The sequence below is a fragment of the Mobula birostris genome, chromosome 4 (assembly GCF_030028105.1).
Source record: "Mobula birostris isolate sMobBir1 chromosome 4, sMobBir1.hap1, whole genome shotgun sequence".
In the NCBI taxonomy this organism is placed as follows: Eukaryota; Metazoa; Chordata; class Chondrichthyes; order Myliobatiformes; family Myliobatidae; genus Mobula; species Mobula birostris.
Genome location: NC_092373.1, coordinates 222,241 through 245,207, shown reverse-complemented (window position 1 = coordinate 245,207; position 22,967 = coordinate 222,241). Strand labels below are relative to the sequence as shown.

The following is a 22,967-nucleotide window of genomic DNA, read 5'->3' as shown; positions in this document are numbered from 1 at the left end:
ATTCATCTTTGGATCTGGATGAGTATGCTGCAGTTGTTACCAACTTCATTAAAACCTGTGTGGATGAGTGTGTGCCCACAAAGACTTGCTGTACATTCCCAAACCAAAAGCTGTGGATGAACCAGGGGGTTCATCGTCTGCTGAGGACTAGATCTGTGGCATTTAAGTCTGGTGACCCAGGTCTATACAAGAAAATCAGGTATGATTTGTGGAGGGGTGTTTCAAGAGCTAAGAAACAATTCTGACCGAGGTTGGAGGCGACATTGGATGCACGTTTACTCTGGCAGGGTTTGCTTCTTAAAAGGCGAAACCCAACGACACGTATGACAGCAATGCTTCACTACGAGATCAGCTCATTCTATGCACGCTTTGAAAGGGAGAATATAACTACCGCTGTGAAGATCCCTGCTGCACCTGATAACCCTGTGATCTCTGTCTTGGAGGCTGATGTCAGGCTCTCCTTAAGGAGGGTGAACCCTTGTAAGGTGGTAGGCCCCGTAGGAGTACCTGGTAAGGCTCTGAAAATCTGTGCCAACCAACTGGCGAGTGTATTCAAGGGCATTTTCAACCTCTCATTGCTTCACTGCTTCAAAAGGGCAACAATTATACCAGTGCCTAAGAAAAGTAGTGTGAGCTGCCTTAATAACTATCGTCCAGTAGCACACACACCTACAGTGATGGTCATGGCCAGAATCAGCAAGGACCTGGGCCCATTGCAGTTTCCCTATTGTCACAATAGGTCTATGGCGGGCGCAATCTCAGTGACTCTTCACACGGCCTAGGTCACCTGGACAATATAAACATATGTCAGGATGCTGTTTGTTGACTGTAGCTAAGCATTTAACACCATCATTCCCACAGTACTGATCGAAAAGCTATGGAACCTGGACCTCTGTAATTGGATCCCTGACTTCCTAACTGTCTGTGTGGATTGGTATTAATAACTCTTCCTCACTGATAATCAACAATGGCACACCTCAGGGGTGTGTGCTTAGCCCTCTGCTGTACTCTCTCTATACCCATGATGTGTGGGTAGACATAACTCAAATACCATTGATAAATTTGCTGAGGATACAACCATTGTTGTTAGAGTCACAGATGGAGACGAGAGGGTAAACAAGAGCAAGATATACCAGCTCGTGGAGTGGTGTTGCAGCAACAACCTTGCACTAAATATCAGTAACACCAAAGCACTGATTGTGAACTTCAGGAAGGGCAGGACGAGGGAACATGCACCAGTCCTCATAGAATGATCACAAGTGGAGAGTGTGAGCAATTTCAAGTTCCTGGGTGTAAAGATCTCTGAGGATCTAACCTGCTCCCAACATATCGATGCAGCTATAAAGAAGGTGAGACTGCAGCTATATTTCATTAGGAGTTTGAAGCGATTTATCACCTAAGACGTTTGAAAACTTCTACAGATGTACTGTGGAGAGAATTCTAACAGGCTGCATTACTGCCTGGAATGGAGGTGGGGGCTACTACACAGGATCAAAAGAAGCTACAGTAAGTTGTCAAATTAGTCAGCTCCATCTTGGGTACTAGCCTCAGGAAGGAGGTACAGAAGCCTGAAAGCATACACTCAGAGATTCAGCAGCAGTTTCTTCCCCTCTGCCATCTGATTCCTAAATGGACATTGGACCCATAAACACTGTTGCATTTTCATTATTTCTGTTTTTGCACAATTTTTAATTTAACTATCTAATATACTTATATATGCTTACTGTAATCGATTTATTTATTTCCTATATTATTATGTATTGCAATGTACTGCTGCCACTGTTAACAAATTTTATGACATATACCAGTGATATTAAACTTGATTCTGATTCTGAATTAATGAAAGACAAACCTAAAAGGACAGACAGGCAACCAGTGTGCTAAAGACAACAAGCTGCCGATACAAAACAATAATAAGAAGACTCATTTGGAGTACTGTGTCAGTTCTGGTCACCCCATTACAGTTAGGATATAGAGGCTTGGAGGGGGTTTAGAAAAGGTTCACGGGGTCGCTGCCTAGATGAGAGAGTTATAAGGAGAAACTGGACAAACTTAAGATTGTTTTCTCTTGAATGCCAGAAGTTGCGGGACAGTTTGACAGAAGTTTACTGACAGCTACTGACAAAAGTGGAAATTGAGTGCAATAAAGTTGGACCTCACCTAAACGCTAAAAAGTCAGAGTACTGTGACGAAGGTACTCTCAAGACCATAAAGAATGATACCATTAAGAAAGTCTTTGGCTACAAGTACCTCGGGTCAAGAATGATGAATTCGGAGAAGGACATAAAAATACGGAAGGCGCTGGCGTGGAGGGCTATGAACGACATGAAGGAAATCTAGAAGTTGAACCTGACCAGAGGGCTTAAAAAGAGGATTTTCATAGCAGTCATAGAGTCCATTCTCACGTACAAATGCGAGACATGGACACTCACCAAGACTATGCGAAAGTCTCTAGATGGTTGCTATACACGAATGCTCCGGATGGCTCTTGACGTGAGTTGGCAACAGCACATGACGAACATCGAGCTCTATAACGACCTACAGATGCTCACCACTAAAATCGAGGCGAGAAGACTGCAACTAGCGGGGCACTGTCTATGCCACCCCGAGCTACCTGCCAGCTTAGTCATCATATGGGAGCCCAAGCATGGGAGGATGAACCCTGGGCGCCCTCCCAAGACTATGGTCAACACGCTCCTAGAAGACAGTGGCGCAGCTAATGTAGATGAACTGAACACATTGATGAGGGAGAGGGAGAAGTGGAGAGTCCATCATCGAGCCCGACGCCGGCCCACTGGGCCTGAGGCGACGTAGTAGTAGTAGTTATAAAATTATGATAGGCACAGTCCCTTTCCCAGAGTAGAAATGTCAAATATTTGATAGCGAGGGTGAGGGATAGGAGATTCTGTGGCTGCAGAGAGATGCCAGAATACGGTGTTGCCTCCTGATGCCAAGGTGAGGAACGTCTCTGAGCGGATGCAGAAAATTCTCGAGGAGGAGGTGATCAGCCAGAGGTCATTGTACACACTGTTATGAACGGCACAGGTAGAACAAGGGATGAGGATCTGCAGGAAGACTATGAACAGTTAAGTCTGAAATTAAAATGCAGGACCTCAAGTGCAGTGATCTTGCATTAAAGCCTGTCACACCTCGCTGTCAAGTGTGCCCGACGAGGGTCACCAGTTGGGAAAAAAACAGATGATAAGCCACAACAGCACATAAGAGCAAGGCGTTTTATTAAGTGCCAGGTGAAAAAAAGAGCAAAGGCTGCCCAAAAGTTGTGACAGAAGAAGTATTTTCTGTGGCTCAGAAGGGTAGGGAAAGGAAGAAGGCAGCAGTAAAAGGGGACCCTATAGTTAGGCGGTCAGACAGGCAATTCTGTGGACGCAGGAAAGAAGCACGGATGGTAGTTTCCCTCCCAGGTGCAGAGTCTGGGATGTTTCCCCTGAAGTGGGAAAGGTGAACAGCCAGAGGTTGTGGTACATACTGGTACCAACAAAATAGGTAGGAAAAGGGAAGTGGTCCTGAAAACAGACTACAGGGAGTTAGGAAAGAAGTTGAGAAGCAGGATCTCAAAGGTAGTAATCTCGGGTTTACTGCCTGTGCCACGCAATTGTGAATATAGGAATAGAGTGAGGCAGAGGATAAATGCGTGGTTGAGGGATTGGAGCAGAGGGCAAGGATTCAGATTTCTGGATCTTTGGGACCGATTTTGGGACAGGCGTGACCTGTACAATAAGTACGGGTTGCACTTGAATCCCAGGGAAACTGATATCCTGCCAGGGAGATTTACTAAGGCTATTGGGGAGAGTTTAAACTAGAATTTCTGGGAGGTGAGAATCGAACTGAAGAGACGGAGGAAGGGGCGGTTGGCTCACAAATAAAGAAAGCTTGGAGACTGTGAGAGGGAAGAAAGGCAGGTGATAGGGAAGGGATACGCTCAGACCAATGGTTTGAGATGTGTCTATTTTAATGTAAGAAGCATCAAGAACAAAGTGGATGAGCTTGGAGCATGGATCAATACTTGGAGCTATGATGTTGTGGCCATTACAGAGATTTGGACAGCTTAAGGGGCAGGAATGGTTACTTAAGAGTGCCAGGCCTTAGATGTTTCAGAAAGGACAGGGAGGGAGGCAAAAGAGGTGGGGGCATGGCACTGCTGATCAGAGATAGTGTCACGGCTGCAGAAAAGGGGGAAGTCATGCAGGGATTGTCTACGGAGTCTCTGTGGGTGGAAGTTAGGAACAGGAAGGGGTGAATAACTCTACCGGGTGTTTTTTATAGACCACCCAATAGTAACAGGGACATTGAGGAGCAGATAGGGAGACAGATTCTAGAAAGGTGTAATAATAGCAGGGTTGTCGTGGTGGGAGACTTTAATTTCCCAAATATTGATTGGCATCTCCCTAGAGCGGGGGGTTTAGATGGGGTGGAGTTTGTTAGGAGTGGATCATTGGGATCTCTTTTGGGGCAGGCGTAACCTGTATAAAAAGGACAGGTTGCACTTGAATCCGAGGGGGACCAATATCCTGACAGGGAAAATTACTCATGCTATTGGGGAGAGTTTAAACTAGAATCGCTGAGGAGTGGGAACCAAACTGAAGAGACTGGGGAAGAGGCGGTTGGCTCACAAATAGAGAAAGCTTGGAGACAGTGTGTGAGGGAGGATAGGCAGGTGATAGAGAAGGGACGCGCTCAGTTGGACGGTTTGAGATATGTCTATTTTAATGCAAGGAGTATTGTGAACGAAGGGGATGAGCTTAGAGCATGAATCAGTACTTGGAGCTATGATGTGGTGGCCATTACAGAGACTTGGGTGGCTCAGGGACAGGAATGGTTACTTCAAATGCTGTGATTTAGATGTTTCAGAAAGGACAGGGAGGGAGGCAAAAGAGGTGGGGCGTGTGGCACTGTTGATCAGAGATAGTGTCACGGCTGCAGAAAAGGTGGATGTCATGGAGAGATTGTCCATGGAGCCTCTGTGGGAGTAGGTTAGGAACAAGAAGGGGTCAATAACTTTACTGTTTTTTTTATAGGCTGCCCAATAGCAACAGGAATATCAAGGAGCAGATAGGGAAACAGATCCTGGAAAGGTGTAGTAATAACAAAGTTGTTGTGATGGGAGATTTTAATTCCCCAAATATTGATTGGCATCTCCCTAGAGCAAGGGGTTTAGATGGGGTGGAGTTTGTTAGGTGTGTTCAGGAAGGTTTCTTGACACAATATGTAGATAAGCCTACAAGAGAAGAGACTGTACTTGATCTGGTATTGGGAGATGAACCTGGTCAGGTGTCAGATATCTCAGTGGGAGAGCATTTTGGAGATAGTGATCATAATTCTATCTCCTTTACAATAGAATTGGAGAGAGATAGGAACAGACAAGTTAGAAAAGCGTTTAATTGGAGTAAGGGGAATTATGAGGCTATCAGGCAGGAAATTGGAAGCATAAACTGGGAACAGATGTTCTCAGGGAAAATTACAGAAGAAATGTGGCAAATTTTCAGGGGATATTTGTGTGGAGTTCTGCATAGCTACGTTCCAATGAGACAGGGAAGTTATGATAGGGTACAGGAACCGTGGTGTTGTTGTTGTTGTTGTTGTTCGTCCTTCGTAGTCGAAGATGACCATGGCTTCAAAGTCAAATGGGAGATTGGTGGCTGTGGGTCCAGAGGTGACTGATGAGGCCAATCCGGGCCCTGAAGGCTCGCCCACATGTGGGACACAAGTGAGTGGGTGCTGCTCGGGCCTTGCGCACAGCACGCTTTCGTTGCGCCTCGATGATGCGCCTGACTTCAGCTGCACGGGCTCCTGTGGTGATCTTGCTGCGCCAAGCTGGACGGTTGAGGGCAAGCATCTCCCACGTGTTGATGTCGACACCCAGGCCTTTGAGGGACGCTTTGAGGCAGTCTTTATAACGTTTCTTCTGCCCCCCGACTGAGTGCTTGCCCTGACACAGTTCTCCGTACAGCAGCTGCTTAGGCAATCGGCTATCTGGCATTCTGACCACGTGTCCAGCCCACCTGGCTTGGGCTTTCAGCAGGAGGGTGTAGACGCTGCAGAGCCCAGCTTGTTCCAGGATTTCCGTGTTGGGGACTTTGTCCTGTCACCTGATGTGGAGGAGTCTGTGGAGACAGCTCAAGTGAAAGTGGTTGAGCTGTTTGGCGTGTCTGCTGTAGACAGTCCAGGTCTCGCTGGCGTAAAGGAGGGTGGTAAGGACCACTGCACAGTAGACCTTCAGCTTGGTGGTAAGGCTGAGTCCTCTCCGCTCCCAGATGTTCTCACGGAATCTCCCAAAGGCGGCGCTGGCTTTGGCAATCCTGTTGTTGACCTCAACGTCTATATTCACTGCGCAAGAGAGTATGCTGACCAGGTAGGTGAAGTTGTCGACTGCCTGGAGGTTCTGGCCCTTCACTGTGATGCACGGCTCCTGGTATGGCTTTCCTGGGGCAGGCTGGTACATAACTTCGGTCTTTTTGGTGCTGATAGTGAGTCCGAAGTTGTCGCAGGCTTGTGAGAAGCAGTCCATTTCACGTTGCATCTCCTGCTCTGTGCTGGCGTTGAGTGCGCAGTCATCAGCAATCAAGAAGTCTCTGATGACAGTCTCTTGCACCTTTGTAACTGCCTGCAGGCGCCTAAGGTTGAGCAAGGTCCCTCACAGGTGGATAGGGTAGTGAAGAAAGCTTATGGGGTGTTAGCTTTCATAAGTCGAGGGATAGAGTTTAAGAGTCGGGATGTAATGATGCAGCTCTATAAAACTCTGGTTAGGCCACACTTGGAGTACTGTGTCCAGTTCTGGTCACCTCACTATAGGAAGGATGTGGAAGCATTGGAAAGGGTACAGAGGAGATTTACCAGGATGCTGCCTGGTTTAGAGAGTATGGATTATGATCAGAGATTAAGGGAGCTAGGGCTTTACTCTTTGGAGAGAAGGAGGATGAGAGGAGACATGATAGAGGTGTACAAGATAATAAGAGGAATAGATAGAGTGGATAACCAGCGCTTCTTCCCCAGGGCACCACTGCTCATTACAAGTGGACATGGCTTTAAGGTAAGGGGTGGAAGTTCAAGGGGGATATTAGAGGAAAGTTTTTTACTCAGAGAGTGGTTAGTGCGTGGAATGCACTGCCTGAGTCAGTGGTGGAGGCAGATACACTAGTGAAGTTTAAGAGACTAACTACTAGACAGGTATATGGAGGAATCTAAGGTGGGGGCTTATATGGGAGGCAGGGTTTGAGGGTCGGCACAACATTGTGGGCTGAAGGGCCTGTACTGTGCTGTACTATTCTATTTTCTATGTTCTAAGGTTGAACAACCTGCCATCAGTCCTGTACCTGACATGGATTCCTTCTTCGTAGTTACGGAAGGCATCTGTCAGCACGACAGAGAATACCATACTGAACAGAGTCGGGGCAAGAACGCAGCCTTGTTTGACGCCACTTGTCACTGGGAAGGCCTCCGACTCGTCGCCGTCATCCAGAACTTTCACCATCATACCGTCGTGGAACTGCCGGACGATTGTGATGAACTTGCTGGGGCAGCCAAACTTCTCCATGATCTTCCACAAGCCTTCACTGCTGACTATATCGAAAGCCTTGGTTAGATCGACAAAGGTCATGAAGAGGTCACTGTGTTGCTCCTGGCATTTTTCCAGGAGTTGGCGCGCAGCAAAAATCATGTCCATGGTCCCACGTTCAGCACGGAAGCTGCACTGGCTTTCTGGAAGCAGACCTTGCTCAAGATGTTGGAGAAGGCGGTTGAGCAGGACGTGGGCCAGAATTTTCCCCGCAATGGACAAGAGGGAGATGCCTCGGTGGTTGTCGCAAGACTGGCAGTTGCCTTTCCTCTTGTAGATGTGGACTATGCTGGCATCTTTCAGCTGTTGCGGGACCTGTTCCTTTTTCCACATGGACTGGAAGAGAACAGTCAGCATTTGCATCATGACAGGGCCTCCTGCTTTGTATACCTCAGCAGGGATTGCATCAGGTCCTGGTGCTTTGCCACAGGAGAGTTGCTTCACTCCCTTCCTGACTTCATCTACTGTGGGGAGGGTGTCGAGGTTCTTGTTGATCTTTACCTGGGGCAGGCGGGCAATGGCCTCGTCGTTGATGTCGGCAGGGCGGTTAAGGACGTTGTTAAAGTGCTCAGCCCACCGATCCAGAATCTGCTTCTTCTCTGTCAGCAGCTGCGTCTCATCTGCGTTGAGGAGAGGTGAGGAGCCGGAGGACTGGGGTCCGTATACAGCCTTAAGCGCATCGTAGAAGCGCTTTATGTTGTGGCTGTTTGCATAGCCCTGGATTTCATCGGCCTTCTTGCTGAACCAGCTGTCCTGCATCTCGCGAAGCTTTTTCCTGTACCTTTCTTCTTGAGTTGGTAAAGACATCTTTCTTGGCTAGCGACGTGGGGTCGTTCTGATGCGCTCTGTAATGTTGATGTTTCTCCGTTAGTAGTGCCTGTATTTCTTCATCATTCTCATCGAACCAGTCTTGGTTTCTTCGGGTTGCTGGTCCGAGATGTTCGAGGGCGGTAGTGTAGACAGCGTCTCTGAAGGCCGTCCACTGTTCCTCAACGCTGGTCCCGTCTTCCTGTGGTGTGCCTGGCAGTCTGCCTTCAAGGTCATCGATGAATTCTTCTGCAACCCTGCTGCTTTTCAGCTTGGAGATATTCAGCCTTTTTGCAGTCTTCTGCCCTTGGGGTCTTCTCATGGGCAGAATGCGAAACCTGAACTTGGACACAATGAGGCGGTGATCGGTCCAGCAGTCAGCACCACGCATGGCTCTCGTCACTCTGACATCCATCCTGTCCCTCTTCCTGGTGATGATGTAGTCAATCTGGTTTGATGTACAAAGGCTGTAATAAACCTAGTCAAGGAGAAAAGAAAAGCTTACAAAAGGTTCAGAGAGCTAGTTAATGTTAGAGATCTAGAAGATTATAAGGCTAACAGGAAGGAGTTTAAAAAAGAAATTAGGAGAGCCAAAAGGGGCCATGAGAAGGCCTTGGTGGGCAGGATTAAGGAAAACCCCAAGGCATTCTACAAGTATGTGAAGAGCAAGAGGATAAGACGTGAAAGAATAGGACCAATCAAGTGTGACAGTTGGAAAGTGTGTATGGAACCGGAGGAAATAGCAGAGGTACTTAATGAATACTTTACTTCAGTATTCACTATGGAAAAGGATCTTGGTGAGTGTAGTGCTGACTTGCAGCAAACTGAAAAGCTTGAGCATGTAGATATTAAGAAAGAGGATGTGCTAGAGCTTTTGGAAAGCAGCAAGTTGGATAAGTCGCCGGGACCAGATGAGATGTACCCCAGGCTACTGTGGGGGGCAAGGGAGATTGCTGAGCCTCTGGCGATGATCTTTGAATCATCAATGGTGACGGGAGAGGTTCCGGAGGATTGGGGGATTGCGGATGTTGTTCCTTTATTCAAGAAAAGGAGTAGAGATAACCCAGGAAATTATAAACCAGTGAGTCTTACTTCAGTGGTTGGTAAGTTGATGGAGAATATCCTGAGAGGTAGGACTTGATTAGGAATAGTCAGCATGGTTTTGTCAAGGACAGGTTGTGCCTTACGAGCCTGATTGAACTTTTTGAGGATGTGACTAAACACATTGATGAAGGAAGAGCAGTAGATGTAGTGTATATGGATTTCAGCAAGGCATTTGATAACATACCCTGTGGAAGGTTTATTGAGAAAGTAAGGAGGCATGGGATCCAAAGGGACATTGATTTGTGGATCCAGAACTGGCTTGCCCACAGAAGGGAAAGAGTGGTTTTAGACAGGTCATATTCTGCATGGAGGTCGGTGACTAGTGGTGTGCCTCAGGGATCTGTTCTGGGACTCTTACTCTTCGCCATTTTTACAAATGACCTGGATGAGGAAGTGGAGGGATGGGTCAGTAAATTTGCTGATGATACAAAGGTTGGGGGTGTTGTGGATAGTGTGGAGGGCTATCAGAGGTTACAGTGGGACATCGATAGGATGCAAAACTGGGCTGAGAAAGGGCAGATGGAGTTCAACCCAGATAAGTGTGAAGTGGTTCATTTTGATAGGTCAAATATGGTGGCAGAATATAGTATTAATGGTAAGACTCTTGGCAGTGTGGAGGATCAGAGGGATCATGGGGTCCAAGTCCATAGGACGCTCAAAGGAGCTGCGCAGGTTGACTTTGTGGTTAAGAAGGCATATGGTGTATTGGCATTCATCAATCGTAGAATTGAATTTAGGTGCCGAGAGGTAATGTTGCAGCTATATAGGACCTTGGTCAGACCCCACTTTGAGTACTGTGCTCAGTTCTGGTTGTCTCACTACTGGAAAGATGTGGAAGTCATTGAAAGGGTGCAGAGGAGATTTATAAGGATGTTGCCTGGATTGGGGAGCATGCCTTATGAAAACAGGTTAAGTGAACGCGGCATTTTCTCCTTGGAGCAATGGAGGATAAGAGGTGACCTGTTAGAGGTGTATAAGATGATGAGAGGCATTGATCGTGTGATAGTCAAAGGCGTTTCTCAGGGCTGAAATGGTTGCCACAAGAGGACACAGGTTTAAGGTGCTGGGGAGTAGGTACAGAGGAGATGTCAGGGGTAAGTTTTTTATGCATAGAGTGGTGAGTGCGTGGAATGGGCTGCCAGCAATGGTGATGGAGGTGGATACGATAGGGTCTTTTAAGAGACTTTTGGATAGGTACATGGAGCTTAGAAAAATAGAGGGCTATGGGTAAACTTAATAATTTTTAAGGTAGGGACATGTTTGGCACAAGTTTGTGGGCTGAAGGGCCTGTATTGTGCTGTAGGTTTTCTATGTTTCTCTGCAGGCTCTCTGTTTCCTCAACACTACCCGCTCCTCTACCTGCCTTTGTACCATCGGCAGATTTAGCCACAAATCCATTGTTTCCGTAGTCCAAATCATTGACGCACATCGAAAAAAGCAGCAGTCCCAACACCAATCCCTGTGGAACTCTACTGGTAACCGGCAGCCAGCCAGAATAGGATCCCTTTATTCCCACTCTGTTTTCTGCCAACGCTCCACCCACGGTAGTAACTTCCCTATAATTCCATGGGCTCTTATCTTGCTAAGCAGTCTCTTGTGCAGCACCTTGTCAAAGGCCTTCTGAAAATCTAAGTATACCACGTCTACTGTATGTCCTTTGTCTACCTTGCTTGTAATTTTCTCAAAGAATTTCATTGGGTTGTCAGGCAAGGTTTTCCTTTCAGGAAACCATGCTGGCTTTGGCATATCTTGTCCTCTGTAATCTCATACTTCACAATCGATTCCAACACCTGAATACTTTGCTTCAGTATTCACTAAGGAAAAGGATCTTGGCAATTGTAGGGATGATTTACAGTGGATTGAAAAGCTTGAGCATGAAGAAAGGCATTAAGAAAGAGGATGTGCTGGAGCTTTTGGAAAGCATCAAGTTGGATAAGTCTCCGGGACCGGACGAGATGTACCCAGGCTACTGTGGGAGTTGAGGGAAGAGCTTGCATCATCAATGGGGACGGGAGAGGTTCTGGAGGATTGGAGGGTTGCAGATGTTGTTCCCTTATTCAAGAGATGGAATAGAGATAGCCCAATTGAATTTTTTTGAGGATGTGACTGCACACGTTAATGTAGAGCAGTAAGTGTAGTGTATATGGATTTCAGCAAGGCGTTTGGTAAGGTACCCCATGCAGGGCTTGTTCAGAAAGTAAGGAGGCATGGGATCCAAGGGAGCTTTGCTTTGTGGATCAAGAATTGGCTTGCCCACAGAAGACAAACAGTGGTTGTAGATGGGTCTGCATGGAGGTCAGTGACCAGTGGTGTGCCTCAGGGATCTGTTCTGGGACCCCCTTCTCTTTTCTCGAGGCTTGGAGACAGGCTTGGGGTCTTGAGGCTTGAGGCTTGGAGACAGGCTTGGGGTCTTGAGGCTCGAGGCTTGGAAACAGGCTTGAGGTCTTGAGGCTCGAGGCTTGGAGACAGGCTTGGGGTCTTGAGGCTCAAAGCTTGGAGACAAGCTTGGGGTCTTGAGGCTCGAGGCTTGGAGACAGGCTGGGAACCCACGGAGGCGAGGACAGGAAGAGACAAACACTGAAGAATGACAGACAAATCCATCTCTGCATTGGCGATTGAACTTGACAGTGGTGCCGACGAGGTATCCAGGCAGAGTCAGGCAAGGGGGAAAAAGACAGGGAGGGGAACAGGACAGTCCAGTAGTGAATCCCTGGTTTGCAGAGGTATTTATGTCTCAGCCCCAAAACGAGGATCATGTGCCCACAACAGAAACTGAGGAAAACCAGAAATCCTGGAGTAAGGAACTACAGACCAAACCATGAACTGAAACACGGACTTCACAGACCGGACCATGACATATTCAACCTTTCTCTGTAATTGAGTTTCTCAAGTCCCGGCAACATCCTTGTAAAACTTCTCTGCACTCTTTCAACCTTATTAATGTCCTTCCTGTAATTTGGTGACCAAAACTGTACACAATACTCCAAATTTGGCCTCACCAATGCCTTATACAACCTCACCATAACATTTCAACTCCTATACTCAATACTTTGATTTATAAAGGCCAATGAACCAAAAGCTCTCTTTATGACCTTATCTACCTGTGATGCCACTTTTAGGGAACTTTGTATCTGTATTCCCAGATCCCTTTGTCCTACTGCACTCCTCAGTGCCCTACCGTTTACCTTGTACGTTCTACCTTGGTTTGTCCTTCCAAAGTGCAATACCTCATACTCGTCTGTATTAAACTCTACCTGCCATTAGCATCACCAACCCTTTCTGTCACACTGTCAATGCCACTTGCTGGTGTGTTAAGTCACATTCAGACTTACAGCCCAAAAACAGGCCCTTCACTCCATCTGGTCCATTAATCTGCCTTGTCCCATCGATCTGCACCCAGACCAGAGCCCTTCATTACCCTTCCATCCATGTATCTTTCCAAATTTCTCATAAATGTTCAAATCAAACCTCCATCCACCACTTGCATTGGCATCTTGTTCCACACTCTCACCATGAGTGAAGAAATGTTCCCCTTAAATATGTTCCCCTTAAATATTTCAAGTTTCACCCTTAACCCATGTAGTGTCAGTGGAAAAAGCCTGCTTGCATACACCCTATCTATACTCCTCATAATTTGGTGTACCTCTATCAAATCTTCCCTCATTTTCCTATGCTTCAGAGAATAAAGTACCAACTTATTCTACCTTTCTTTATAATTCAGGTCCTTAAGTTCCGGCAACATCCTAGTAAATGTTCTCTCTACTCTATCAATCTTACCTTTTATGTACATAGGTGATCAGAACTGCATATGATACTCAACTAGGCCTCACCAACATCTTATACAGCTTCAACATAACATCCCAACTCTTGTATTCAATATTTAAGTCCAGGAAGAGAGATAAAGACCAGATGGCTCCATGGCTGATCAGCAGGTATAGTGGGCACGGACTCAGGTTCTGAAATTATTTGGCTTTCTTCTGGGGTAGAGGTGATCTGTACAAGAAGGGGACCAATACCCTTGCAGGGAAAATTGTTTTGCCACTAGGGAGGGATTAAAACTAGATAGGCAGGGGTTTGGGACTTGAGAGTGCAAAACCACTGAGAAGGCCAAATTTGAAGAAATGAGAAAGGATCTAAAAAGCGTGGATTGGGACAGATTGTTCTCTGGCAAAGATGTGATTGGTAGGTGGGAAGTCTTCAAAGGGGAAATTTTGAGAGTGCAGAGTTTGTATGTTCCTGTCAAGATTAAAGGCAAATTGAATAGGAATAAGGAACCTTGATTCTCAAGGGATATTGCAACTCTGATAAGAAGAGGGAGTTGTATGAAATGTATAGGAAACGGGGTAAATCAGGTGCTTGAGGAGTATAAGAAGTGCAAGAAAATACTTAAGAAAGAAATCAAGAGGGCAAAAAGAAGACATGAGGTTGCCTTGGCAGTCAAAGTGAAGGATAATCCAAAGAGCTTTTACAAGTATATTAATAGCAAAAGGATTGTAAGGGATAAAATTGGTCCTCTTGAAGATCAGAGTGGTCGGCTTTGTGCGGAACCAAAGGAAATAGGGGAGATCTTAAATAGGTTTTTTGCATCTGTATTTACTAAGGAAGCTGGCATGAAATCTATGGAATTGAGGGAATCAAGTAGTGACACTATGGAAACTGTACAGATTAAAAAGGAGGAGGTGCTTGCTGTCTTGAGGAAAATTAAAGTGGATAAATCCCCGGGACCTGACAGAGTGTTCCCTTGGACCTTGAAGGAGACTAATGTTGAAATTGCGGGGGCCCTGGCAGAAATATTAAAAATGTCGCTGTCTACGGGTGAAGTGCCGGAGGATTGGAGAGTGGCTCATGTTGTTCCATTGTTTAAAAAAGGATCGAAAAGTAATCCGGGAAATTATAGGCCGGTGAGTTTAACGTCAGTAGTAGGTAAGTTATTGGAGGGAGTACTAAGAGACAGAATCTACAAGCATTTGGATAGACAGGGGCTTATTAGGGAGAGTCAACATGGCTTTGTGCATGCTAGGTCATGTTTGACCAATCTGTTGGAGTTTTTCGAGGAGGTTACCAGGAAAGTGGATGAAGGGAAGGCAGTGGATATTGTCTACGTGGACTTCAGTAAGGCCTTTGACAAGGTCCCGCATGGGAGGTTAGTTAGGAAAATTCAGTCGCTAGGTATACACGGAGAGGTGGTAAATTGGATTAGACATTGGCTCGATGGAAGAAGCCAGAGAGTGGTGGTAGAGAATTGCTTCTCTGAGTGGAGGCCTGTGACTAGTGGTGTGCCACAGGGATCAGTGCTGGGTCCATTGTTATTTGTCATCTATATCAATGATCTGGATGATAATGTGGTAAATTGGATCAGCAAGTTTGCTGATGATACAAAGATTGAAGGTGTAGTACACAGTGAGGAAGGTTTTCAGAGCCTGCAGAGGGACTTGGACCAGCTGGAAAAATGGGCTGAAAAATGGCAGATGGAGTTTAATACTGACAAGTGTGAGGTATTGCACGTTGGAAGGACAAACCAACGTAGAACATACAGGGTTAATGGTAAGGCACTGAGGAGTGCAGTGGAACAGAGGGATCTGGGAATACAGATACAAAATTCCCTAAAAGTGTTGTCACAGGTAGATAGGGTCGTAAAGAGAGCTTTTGGTACATTGGCCTTTAGTAATCGAAGTATTGAGTATAAGAGCTGGAATGTTATGATGAGGTTGTATAAGGCATTGGTGAGGCCGAATCTGGAGTATTGTGTCCAGTTTTGGTCACCAAATTACAGGAAGGATATAAATAAGGTTGAAAGAGTGCAGAGAAGGTTTACAAGGATGTTGCCGGGACTTGAGAAACTCAGTTACAGAGAAAGGTTGAATAGGTTAGGACTTTATTCCCTGGAGCGTAGAAGAATGAGGGGAGATTTGATAGGGGTATATAAAATTATGATGGGTATAGATAGAGTGAATGCAACCAGGCTTTTTCCACTGAGGCAAGGGGAGAAAAAAACCAGAGGACATGGGTTAAGGGTGAGGGGGGAAAAGTTTAAAGGGAACATTAGCGGGGGCTTCTTCACACAGAGAGTGGTGGGAGTATGGAATGAGCTGCCAGACGAGGTGGTAAATGCGGGTTCTTCTTTAACATTTAAGAATAAATTGGACAGATACATGGATGGGAGGTGTATAGAGGGATATGGTCCGTGTGCAGGTCAATGGGACTAGGCAGAAAATGGTTCGGCACAGCCAAGAAGGGCCAAAGGGCCTGTTTCTGTGCTGTAGTTTCTATGGTTTCTATGGTTTAAGACAGGAGTACATGCAACAACCAAAGAGCCTTGCAATCGGGATAACCGTGTTCACAGTTAAAGGGCAGATTGGACCACTGTTTTAGATTGCATTGATTTCATTGCACATACTGTAGCCTAAAAGGTAAGGTAGATGAACTGAGGACCTGGATTTCCTCTAGGAATAGAATATTGCTGCCATATGGAATGTGGCTGGGAGAAGGGTAGGACTGGTAGCTCATTGTTCTGTGTTATCAGTTTAAGATGATGCTGCTGAGAGTGAGGGACAACTTACTGGTGGTTAAAAAAACAAGAAATAGAACTATTTTATTAATAATACTTTTTCTGTAAAAACACGGTAAACAATCACTGTAAACAATGAAGAGACGAGCGAAGGCAAAGCTGAGTTGAGAGTCAAAGCATGCTGGTGCGAAGTGAAATTGGGATGAGGTCGAGGCATGTTCAAGACAAAGTTGGGGTGGAGGCAGATTCGGGACCCATCCACCTAGACCGAGAGCAAAGTTTGATCGATCTAAGCACCAGGCTGATTTGAAAAGGCTGGATACGGGCTGAAACATGGCGACAGAGTCTAGGCCCAGAGCATATCGATGTGACAGGGCTCAGGCCTTAGTGCAATTTAAATGCCAGGCCAGATGGATTGAAAAGGCAGGGTGTTGGGACCAGAGGCGAGGGTCAGGCCAGTTCTGTTCACTGCCCTGTGATGTTTACTCTGCTCTTCGCTGCACTGGGGCTGAGACTATGGACGTGCTCCAGGATTTGTGCCTGAGGACTCGCTTTTGTTCTGACTGCTACTTGCTTACTTTTATCGTTTGCACAGTCTTTCTTGTTCTCTCTGCACATTGGGTGTTAGTTTTTTATGGGATCTTTTGGGTTTCTTGTTTTGTGGCTTCCTGTGAGGAGATGAATCTCAAAGTTGAATAATGCATACATACTTTGATATTAAATGTACTTTGAACTTTATGTGGGACAGAGGAACAAGAAGAATGAAGGGGTTTTTTTGATAGAGGAGGTCATAACCATAAGACCTATGAGCAGAATTAGACCATTTGGCCCATTGAGTGCTTCGCCATTCCATCATAGCAGCAGTGCTTAGAGAGGGCATTCTCGGGGATCACCTAATGAGTCCATTTGGGTAGAACTTAGAAATAAGGAGGAGAGCTTCACCTTGCTAGGTTATATTACCATTCTATGTTCTATTATAACTCCCCTCCCAACCTAGTAGTCAGCAGAAATGAGCAGATGTGTCAAGAAATTGTACTTAGCTGTGAGAATAGTGGGGTAGTACGAGTAGATTTCAATTTTTGTGGTTTCAACTGGGCCACCCAGAGTTCGCAGGGCCTGGATGGGGCAGAATTTGGGAAGTAGATCAAGGACAGTTCTGTGATACAGTATATAGAGGAAGGAGCAATACTCAATGAAGAGGAGTCAAGTAACTGAAATGGCAGTTGGGCAGCAGTTTGGGTCCAGTGGCCATGATTCTAATAGTTTTGAAATAGTTATGGAAAAAGAGAGAACAGGTCCGATAGTAGAGCAGGCCAAACTTTGAGGGCATTAGGCAGGATCAGCTGGGGTTGATTGGGTGACTCTAAAGGCAAAGGGGCAGCTGGCAAGTGGGAGATTTTTAAAAGAGTCCAGCGCAGCATGATCCTTTTAGGTTGAAGGGTAGATATACCAAGTTTAGGGAACACCAGCTGCCGGGAGATATTGAGGAGGTAGAATTAATTTTTAGGCAGCTGGATATGAATGAATTAATCACTCAATGAATATAAAAATGTTAAGAGCAGGCTTAAGGAGGAAATGAGGAGAGCAAAAAGAAGGCATGAGATGGATTTGGCTGAAAGGGTTAAAGATAATCACAAGAGATTCTTCAGTTATATTAACAGTAAAAGGGTAACTAGGGGAGAGACTAGGTCCTCTTAAAGACCATCACCTGTGTGTGGAGATGCAAGAGATGGCTGTGATTTTAATGACTATTTATCCTCAATGTTTACAAAGGAAAATATGGATGTGAAAGAAATTAGGGTAATAAGTAGGCAAAAGACGGGCAACTATAGGCCAATTAGCTTAACATCTGTAGTTGGGAAAATGCTTGAAGCTGTCATTAAGGAAGAAATAGCGAAACATTTAGAAACGAGTGGTTCCATAAGACAAACACAGCATGGATTCAGAAAGAGCAGGTCCTGTTTGACAAACTTACTGGAGTTCTTTGAGGATATAATGAGTGCAGTGGATAGAGAGGAACAGGTGGATGTCGTATACTTGGATTTCCAGAAGGCATTCAATAAGGTGGCGCACAAGAGACACATAAATAAGATACGGATGCATAGAGTCGGAGGAAGTATATTGGCATAGATAGTTGATTGGTTAACTGATAGAAAGCAGACAGTTGGTATAAATGTGTATTTCTCTGGTTGGCAGTCAGTGGTGAGTGGGGTGCCACAGGGGTTGGTGCTGGGCCCGCAGCTGTTTACCATGTACATTGATGATTTGGAAGAGGGGACTGAGTGCAGTGTAGCAAAATTTGCTGATGATACTAAACTGAGTAGAAAAGCAAATTGTACAGAGGATGTGGAGAGTCTGCAGAGAGATTTAGATAGGTTAAGTGAGTGGGCCAAGGTCTAGCAGACGGAATACAACGGTGGCAAATGCAAGATCATCCACTTTGGAAGGAATAATAGAAGAGCAGATTATTATTTAAATGGTGAAAGATTGCAGCATGCTGTTGTGCAGAGAGACTTGGGAGTGCTTGTTCACGAATCGCAAAAAGTTGGCTTGCAGGTACAACGGGTTATTAAGAAGGCAAACGGAATGTTGGCCTTCATTGCTAGAGGGATTGAATTCAAGAGCAGAGAGGTCATGCTGCAACTATACAGAGCACTGGTGAGGCTGCACCTGGAGTACTGTGTGCATTTCTGGTATCCATACTTGAGGAAGGATATACTGGCTTTGGAGGCAGTGCAGAGGAGGTTCCCCAGCTTGATTCCAGGGATGAAGGGGTTAACCTATGAGGAGAGATTGAGTCATCTGGGACCATACTCTCTGGAATTCAGAAGAATGAGAGGGGATCTTATAGAAACATACAAAATTTTGAAAGGGTTAGATAAGATAGAAGTAGGAAAGTTGTTTCCATTGGTAGGTAGGGCATGGTAAATGGTAGGGCATTAAAAATGCTTTAGAACAGAGGGATATAAGAATAATGGTGCAAAGTTCCCTGAAGATGGAATCTCATGTGGATAGGGTGGTGAAGAAATCTTTTGTTTTGCTGGCCTTTATTAATCAGAGCATTGAGTACAGGAGTTGGGATGTAATGTTGAATTTGTATAAGGCATTGGTAAGGTCAAATCTGGAGTATTGTGTACAGTTCTGGTCACCGAATTATAGGAAAGATGTCAATAAAATTGAGAGAGTACAGAGGAGGTTTACTAAAATGTTGCCTGGGTTTCATCTCCTAAGTTACAGAGAAAGGTTGAACAAGTTAGGTCTTTATTCTTTGGAGCGTAGAAGGTTGAGGGGAGACTTGATAGAGGTGTTTAAAATTATGAGGGGGATTGATAGAGTTGATGTGGTTAGCCTTTTTCCATTGAGAGTGGGGAAGATTCAAACAAGAGGGCATGGGTCGAGAATTAGAGGACAAAAGTTTAGGGGTAACATGGCGGGGAACTTCTTTACTCAGAGAGTGGTAGCTCTGTGGAACGAGCTTCCAGCAGAAGTGGTTGAGGCAGGTTCTATGTTGTCATTTAAAGTTAAATTGGATAGATATATGGACAGGAAAGGAATGGAGGGTTATGGGCTGAGTGCAGGTCGGTGGGAATAGGATAGGGTAAGAGTTCGGCACGGACTGGAAGGGCCGAGATGGCCTGTTTCCGTGCTGTAATTGTTATATGGTTATAGATAGGTGAGACTAGAACTAGGGGACATTGCCTCAAGATGTGGAAAGAGATAGATTATGAGGTCAAGAGTCCACCTTATCGTACAAGAGGTCTGTTCAAGAGTCTGATAACAGCATAGGAGTTGTCCTTGAACCTGATGGTATGTTTTTTTCAGGCTAGTGGTATGTATCTTCTGTCTGATGACTCATACTTGTGTAACTTTATAACATGCCTCTTTGGTTCTTAAGGTTTCTGATAGAGCCAATGATTTGAATCATTAACTTTTTATTTCCATGGACCCGTTCTGGTCCAGTGATTGCTTCCTGTGTATTCTAGTTTGTTATTTGCTATATATGGCAAAGTTACAAGTCTGTACCAAGAGTATGACACTGTCCTGAATAAGAACCATGCATTGTAAGCTCAGAATTCATGCCTAACAAGAGACTCACCGTTAATTCCATTTTCATTCCTTTCTCCAACAGATCCAGGCCTGGTGGCGTGGGTTAATGGTGCGGAAGGAACTGGGTCCTTTTCAGAATTTGTTTCCAAATAAGAACAAAAAAGGGAAAAAGAACAAGAAAAATAATATAAAGAAAGGAAAGAAAAAGTAAAATAAATACTGGAAACTGAGAATAAATCATTTAAAATAGTAGAGCTTTTGATATCAGTTTTCTAATTTACAGACTTGGGGCAAGAAATTACCGATGAGGCTCAAGGCTCAAGTTGCTGGGTTTTACCTCATTACTTTACAGTGATATTTCTAACTTGTACCAATTCTGACAATGCAAGTTGTTAACAACAGAGAAAACTTGGCATTGGAGGTTCCCTTCCTCCTTCCCTTTCTTCCATGGTCCACTGTCTGTTTCTAATCGAGCCCTTCTTTGGCCCTGTACTCTCTCATGTATCACCTCCACTGTTCCCTCTAAGCTGTACTGCGCAGTAAATGAAATGCTCCCGTGCATGTAGCCTTTGTTGCAGCGCAGATGGAATTTTTTTGGTAAAAAAAATAAATAAATTAGAGGGAATGTTGATCTCCTCCTGACTGCTTACTTCATCCCTCTTTCCACCCAGCTTCCCCTTCATCTAATCTCACCTATCACCTGCCAGTTGGTGCTCTTCCCCCTCACTCTACATTCTTATTCTGGCTTCTGCCCCCTTTCTTTCCAGTTGTGATGTCATAGTCATAGTCATACTTTATTGATCCCGGAGGGAATTGGTTTTTGTTACAGTTGCACCATAAATAATAAATAGTAATAAAACCATAAATAGTTAAATAGTAATATGTAAATTATGCCAGGAAATAAGTCCAGGACCAGCCTATTGGCTCAGGGTGTCTGACCCTCCAAGGGAGGAGTTGTAAAGTTTGATGGCCACAGGCAGGAATGACTTCCTATGACGCTCTGTGTTGCATCTCGGTGGAATGAGTCTCTGGCTGAATGTACTGCTGTGCGCAACCAGTACATTATGTAGTGGATGGGAGACATTGTCCAAGATGGCATGCAACTTGGACAGCATCCTCTTTTCAGACACCACCGTCAGAGAGTCCAGTTCCATCCCCACAACATCACTGGCCTTACGAATGAGTTTGTTGATTCTGTTGGTGTCTGCTACCCTCAGCCTGCTGCCCCAGCACACAACAGCAAACATGAGAGCACTGGCCACCACAGACTCGTAGAACATCCTCAGCATCGTCCGGCAGATGTTAAAAGACCTCAGTCTCCTCAGGAAATAGAGATGGCTCTTGTAGACAGCCTCAGTGTTCTTTGACCAGTCCAGTTTATTGTCAATTCGTATCCCCAGGTATTTGTAATCTTCCACCATGTCCACACTGACCCCCTGGATGAAAACAGGGGTCACCGGTACCTTCGCGCTCCTCAGGTCTACCACCAGCTCCTTAGTCTTTTTCACATTAAGCTGCAGATAATTCTGCTCACACCATGTGACAAAGTTTCCTACTGTAGCCCTGTACTCAGCCTCATCTCCCTTGCTGATGCATCCAACTATAGCAGAGTCATCAGAAAACTTCTGAAGATGACAAGACTCTGTGCAGTAGTTGAAGTCCGAGGTGTAAATGGTGAAGAGAAAGGGAGACAAGACAGTCCCCTGTGGAGCCCCAGTGCTGCTGATCACTCTGTCAGAGACACAGTGTTGCAGGCACACGTACTGTGGTCTGCCAGTCAGGTAATCAAGAATCCATGACATCAGGGAAGCATCCACCTGCATTGCTGTCAGCTTCTCCCCTAGCAGAGCAGGGCTGATGGTGTTGAACGCACTGGAGAAGTCATAGAACGTGACCCTCACAGTGCTCGCTGGCTTGTCCAGGTGGGCGTAGACACAGTTCAGCAGGTGAACGATGGCATCCTTAACTCTTAGTCGGGGCTGGTAGGCGAACTGGAGGGGATCTAAGTGTGGCCTGACCATAGGCTGGAGCAGCTCCAGAACAAGTCTCTCCAGGGTCTTCATGATGTGGGAGGTCAATGCCACCGGTCTGTAGTCATTGAGGCCGCTGGGGCGTGGCGTCTTCGGCACAGGGACGAGGCAGGACGCCTTCCACAGCACAGGAACCCTCCAGAGCCTCAGGCTCAGGTTGAAGACATGGCGAAGTACTCCACATAGCTGAGGGGCACAGGCTTTGAGCACCCTGGTATTGACACCATCCGGTCCTGCAGCCTTACTTGGGTTGAGACGTTTCAGCTGTCTTCTCACCTGTTCAGCTGTGAAGCCCACTGTGGTGGTTTCGTGTAGGGAAGGGGAGAGTGGAATATGTGTTGGTTGGGGGCCGACAACAGATGGCTCATGTGGGGGATGGGCAGGGTCCACAATGTCAAATCTGTTACAGAACAGGTTAAGTTCGTTGGCCCTGTCCCCACTGCCTTCAGCTCTTCTGTTGCTAGTTTGCCGGAACCCAGTGATGGTCCTCATCCTCCTCCAGACCTCTCTCATGTTGTTCTGCTGGAGTTTAAACTCAAGCTTCCTCCTGTACCTGTCTTTAGCCTCCCTGATCCTGGCTTTCAGGTCCCTCTGTATTGCCCTCTGCTCCTCCCTATTTCCATCTCTAAACGCCTTCTTTTTAGCGTTCAGGATGTCCTTGATGTCCTTTGTCACGCATGGCTTATTTGAATAACAAAGGACAGTTTTTGTCGGAACATTGTAGTCCACACAGAAGTTGATGTAATCAGTGATGCACTCTGTGAGCCCATCAATATCCTCTCCATGTGGCTCACAGAGTGCCTGCCAGTCTGTCACCTCAAAACAACCCTGGAGCGCCTAAGCCTCCTCCAACCATTTTCTCACTGTCCTCGAGGTTGCAGGTTTACTCTTCACCAGA

The 22,967-nt window shown here is 45.8% G+C and overlaps 1 protein-coding gene across 2 annotated transcripts in view; it reads left to right on the top strand.

Annotated features, from left to right (window-relative positions):
• Positions 1-20,250, top strand: part of LOC140195825 (uncharacterized) — a 100,226-nt gene extending 79,976 nt beyond the window's left edge. Inside the window, exon 2 of one of the 2 annotated variants that reach the window (XR_011885551.1) lies at positions 20,122-20,204. Coding sequence is in view for 1 of the 2 variants with exons in the window: in XM_072254459.1 (XP_072110560.1) it covers positions 20,122-20,250 (129 nt within the window). In the remaining variant the exon portion in view is untranslated. Of the gene's footprint in view, positions 1-20,121 lie in introns of both variants that reach the window. The other variant, XM_072254459.1, reaches the window with a different exon arrangement.
• Positions 20,251-22,967: the final 2,717 nt, after the last annotated feature.